Source organism: Emiliania huxleyi (assembly GCF_000372725.1).
Source record: "Emiliania huxleyi CCMP1516 unplaced genomic scaffold EMIHUscaffold_364, whole genome shotgun sequence".
Taxonomy (NCBI): domain Eukaryota; phylum Haptophyta; order Isochrysidales; family Noelaerhabdaceae; genus Emiliania; species Emiliania huxleyi.
The window spans coordinates 14475-18932 of record NW_005199241.1 but is presented as its reverse complement, the minus strand read 5'-3'; the positions used below and the strand labels follow the sequence as shown (position 1 = coordinate 18932).

Below are 4458 nucleotides of genomic sequence, written 5' to 3'. Positions count from 1 at the left end.
GAAGAGGAACATATCTTATCTCACAGGGGGGGGGGGGGGGGGTCGGCCATGAGCTTAGAGTTGTGCAGGGGGGGTACCGAGCAGTGTGCGGCCGCTCCGGGGAAGGCGGCCAAATCGAGCGGCCTTGCGGCGACGGGCTGCTCCGGCGGGGTGGGCGGGCGCCTGAGTAAGAAATGGCCCCGAGCGCGGGAATAGGACAGGAATAGGACCGCTGCAAGCGGTGTGCATGGCGTGGAGCGATTGAGCATCCCTCCGGGGGCCCCTCTGCGCCGGGGAGGCGTTGTTGGAGCTAGGATGCAAGCGTCCGTCGCCTTTTTAATTTTTTGGCATAATAAAAAAGAAAATCACCGCCGGCCGTCCTCCTGTGCCACCTCCATGATGCGACGGAGCCATCGCCTCCATCCAAAGGGAGGGCGGCGCCTTGTCGCCGAGCTTGGAGCGGGCCATCGAATTCGTATTCTCGCACCTATACAGTGTGTCTCATCTCAGTGTGGTGGTCGGCGAATGGGTATATGAGAGAGAGAGTTGTTGTTTTGGTATATGTGTTAGGTGTGTGAGAGAGATTTTTACCGCGCCATTCGCTCTCACCTGTCTGCACGTCTCGCGCGCGCGTGAACAGGGCTACGTCAAGGCGCATCGCGGTTTCTACCGCGACGCGATCTTTGTCAAGCGCAACAACTTCAACCTGCTGCTCCACGAGAGTCGAGACGTTCGGCGGCGGCTTCTCGCCCACCCGCCGTTCTCAAGCTGCGCCGCCTCGCGCGCAAAGTTGCGCGCGGCAGCGTTGACCGCGCGGCCTACTCGCCCAAGTACTCGCTTTCTTTTATGTCCCACCATGGCCAGAGCGCATCTCTCTCTCTGTTGTGCGAGGCGTGAACCGCGCCATTCGCTCTCACCTGGCAACCCTGTCTGCACGTCTCGCGCGCGCGTTCGCGCGCGCGTGAACAGGGCAGTGGGGCTACAACTGTAGCGCGTCGGCAGGATCCCCAAAACCGTCGTAAACCCCCCAAAATTGAATTCGACCGCCCAAAGCTGTCCCCCCCCCCCCCCCCAACTTGAAACCACCATAAAGATCTATCTGCAGGGGCGTGACGTCGCCACCGACCCTGCCACCTTGCAAAGGCTGGCGACCACGCAGCACGCGCTTCTCCCACTGGAACCCGTCTTGCGCTCCGTCCGGCACAAGTGCTAGCAGCGCGCGGACAATGTGGATGTGCCGCTCGTTGACGAAGCTCGAAGGAGAGAGTACGCATCCACCACCCGCCCTTCGGCGCCGCCTGAACCACTAGTTAGTGGCTGCCCCTCAACGCCAATGTCGACGCCGCCTGAACCACTAGTGGCTGCCCCTCAACGCCAATGTCGACACGCCTTCCCCACGAGAGAATGTACTCGGCGATGAGAGCCTCTCCCTCGCCGCGCGCAAAGAATGCCCGCACATCGTCGCGCGTCCAAAATCTGACAGACCCGTCAGTCGTGAGGGCGAGCCATCCGTCAAAAAGGCAAACACCAGACTCCACCATCGCCTCCAGCCGCTTCGACCCAGGCTGAAAGCTCGCAATCTGGGCAAGAACAGCGCTGGCGTAGCCGGCGCTGCCCGGCGTCTGCGCAACAGCCAGAGCGACAGGCTGCTCTCGTCCCTGCACACTCTTGAGTCTCCGACCATACGCGGTGCGCTGTGCGTTGGCTGAGAGGGCTGCGACCTCGGCTGGACTTGCATATGGCGTCATCTCCCTGACGCTCGACGCACATCTGCTGCAGGTAGTGGCCGAGTTGTGGTTGACAGCGTCTCTGCAATGCCGACACAGCCACCACTCCAGCCGCAGCTGCGGCATTGTGCGCCATTCGGCGGCCGACGGTCTCTGACCGCGCTGCGCTCGCAGCTGCAAAGACGCCGCTGCAAATGCCGCCGGACCCGCATCCGGAACAGCCAGGATTCCGGCTAACGTCGATGCTCCATCGCCCGCAACAGGCGTGCGATGCTGCAGCACTGCACCGAGAGGCGCAGCAACCTCGACCTGGGTGTTGCTCGAATCCGTAACGCCCGCCGGGCGAATACGATTGCCTGGTCCTATCGCCAAAAGGCCCTGCTCCTCCTCTTGTCTGGCAGCAAACGCAACCTGCGGCACAAGCCGCGTTGGCGCAGAGGAGGCGGCAAGCCTCAACGCGCCTACCCGTGGCATGCCGCCGGATCGGGCCAAGACTAAGGCTGCAGGATTCGGCCCCGCCTGCTGCGAGTGCCCTCCCGTTGAGGTGTCCATCTTATGTGCAGTGGGGCTACAACTGTAGCGCGTCGGCAGGATCCCCAAAACCGTCGTAAACCCCCCCCAAATTGAATTGTGCAGTGTGTGGAGTTTACTTCATTCAGCGGGTGTGTATGTATGTAGGAAGGTGAAGAACAGCTAGGTAGGTAGGTAGAAAGGTGAAGAACAGCCAGGCTCGGACTGGACACCAACGCGGTAAGGGTGAACGTTGAGCGCCTCCCTCTCTCTCCGGCTGCGCGCCTGACCGGTCGGTGCAGCCTCCGAGTCGGCGGCTAGCGCGCGCGATAAGGTTTTTGCTCGCCTTCCCTGGACCCCGTGTTGCGTGACTGTCTCTCTGCGATTTCGGGCCCGGGGTTGTGCGTTTATGTGAACGCGAACAGCTGAAACAGAGAAAAAAACCCAAAAGGGACGGCCGAAAACCCTCCTTTCGGTCGAGCACAAGAAGGCGGCTCGGGTCGGCCGGCGCCGCCATGGCGGCCATGATGACGAACGTCAAGTGCGTGATCGTGGGAGACGGTGCGGTCGGCAAGACGTGCCTACTCATATCGTACACCACGAATGCCTTCCCAGAGGACTACATCCCCACCGTCTTCGACAACTACAGCGCGAATGTGATGGTGGATGGGAAGCCGATCAACCTTGGGCTGTGGGACACAGCAGGGCAGGAAGACTACGATCGGTTGCGACCGCTCTCGTACCCGCAGACGGACGTCTTCCTCGTCGCCTTCTCCCTCATCTCGCGCCCCTCGTACGAGAACGTGAAACAGAAGTGGTTCCCCGAGCTGAAGCACCACTGCCCAAACTGCCCGTTCATCCTCGTCGGCACGAAGCTCGACCTGCGATCTGATGGGACCACGGTTGCGAAGCTGCGCCAGCAGAACCAGACACCGATCAGTCTGGAGGAGGGGCAGGAGATGGCAAAGACCATCGGCGCGACAAAGTACCTCGAGTGCTCCGCGCTGACGCAAAAGGTGCGCCCCCGACGCCCCTGCGAGCGGCTTGGTGGGCTCGGGCACGAAAAGACGGCCAGTCACGTCCCACCCGACACGTCTCCAGCATCCAGCCGCACCGCCCCCTCGCCCCCCTCGCCCGCCCGCGAGGGTCCTTGCTCGCTCCTGACCGCCAGCGCCGCCGCCGCTCTGCGCAGGGCCTCAAGAATGTGTTCGATGAGGCGATTCGCGTCGTGCTGTGCCCGCCGGCGCCCGCCAAGAAGCCGAAGAAAAAGGGCGGCTGCAGTGTCATGTAGCTTGGGCGGGGCCGCACGCCACCGCTCCCCCAGCCACCCACCCATCCGACCCTCGCGTCCCTCTCCCCCTCCACACTCCTGACCCATGCCACTTTGAACCCGGCCTTCGGCCCCGCCCACTTTGCCCCCCCGGGGGCTTGTTATGTATCGGTTCGGCGCCGCTCTCCAGCGGCCGGACCAGCCACGAGGGCCGGGCTTCCATTGGCGAGAGCGCTGGAGGGCCATGGGCACGCCAATACGCCGCGGCGCGGCGGCGGTCGACTGTCTGCGCCCGGTCGTGAGAGGGCTACTTCTTTCACCATGTACAAAAACACACGTACCGCACAGACATGCAGAAGTGTGCACACACAGGGGGAGCCAATCGGCTGTCCGACACTCATCGGCACGCTTGGTCGAGCCTGCCGGCACGGACAGACCAAGAGAGCCCCCTGTGCCCTGACCCTGGCAGGGAAAATAAATAAAACGGACACCTCTACTAGGAGATGGGTAAAAAGGAACAGGCAGGGAAGAGGGGGCGGAGCTCTTGTTTTTATTTACTTATTTGCACACCATCGAGCCACCACAAGCCACGGCCAGGAGGCATCATGTGGAGGGGTAACGTGGAAGTCGAAACACGAAAGGGAGACCGGGGGCGGCGAGAGGCACCACACTGAAACCGACAGAGTTGTCAATCTGCATTGGACACGCACGCCCTGCACGCTCTCCGGGACTACAAAGCAAACCGACGCGGCCCAGTCACAACACGACCACGTTTCCGCTCAACGAGTCCGCTCAATCTGCCTCGGCGTGATCTTCTTCGGTATCTTCGGGCGGCGCCAAGTGCCTCCAAATGTCGTCGTCATCGTCATGGTCTTCGCCGCGCTCATCGTCACCAATGGTGCCGGCCGACACCCTCCACGAGGGCGTGCCGACTCCGGCGTCGCCGGAGAGTCGGACGAGGCGGTGCGTCCC

The 4458-nt window shown here is 62.5% G+C and overlaps 3 protein-coding genes across 3 annotated transcripts in view; 2 read left to right on the top strand and 1 right to left on the bottom strand.

Annotated features, from left to right (window-relative positions):
* The window catches only part of EMIHUDRAFT_117847 (hypothetical protein), a gene marked incomplete at both ends in the record, with an annotated part of 834 nt that extends 590 nt beyond the window's left edge, over positions 1-244 (top strand). Inside the window, one exon of the mRNA XM_005772134.1 lies at positions 196-244. Within this exon, the coding sequence (XP_005772191.1) occupies positions 196-244 (49 nt within the window). The remainder of the gene's footprint in view (positions 1-195) is intronic.
* A 1045-nt stretch (positions 245-1289) lies between these two features.
* EMIHUDRAFT_242596 (hypothetical protein) lies at positions 1290-2180 on the bottom strand (the record flags this gene model as incomplete). Its single annotated transcript, XM_005772133.1, has 1 exon — positions 1290-2180. The coding sequence occupies one exon, from the start codon at positions 2178-2180 to the stop codon at positions 1290-1292; it is 891 nt and encodes a 296-aa protein (XP_005772190.1).
* Positions 2181-2704: 524 nt separating this feature from the next.
* Rac1-2 (Rac1, RHO family GTPase) lies at positions 2705-3832 on the top strand. The gene is made up of 2 exons (XM_005772132.1): positions 2705-3232; positions 3409-3832. Exons 1-2 carry the CDS (start codon positions 2732-2734, stop codon positions 3505-3507), a joined length of 600 nt encoding a protein of 199 aa, XP_005772189.1. The 5' UTR covers positions 2705-2731; the 3' UTR covers positions 3508-3832.
* The last annotated feature ends 626 nt before the right edge of the window (positions 3833-4458 follow it).

Bases quoted from the DNA above. Each gene is read 5' to 3' on its own strand.
- Rac1-2 (XM_005772132.1), top strand. From the start codon at position 2,732: ATGGCGGCCATGATGACGAACGTCAAGTGCGTGATCGTGGGAGACGGT. The intron at 3,233-3,408 runs GTGCGCCCCCGA...CGCTCTGCGCAG, and splicing joins GCTCCGCGCTGACGCAAAAG to GGCCTCAAGAATGTGTTCGA.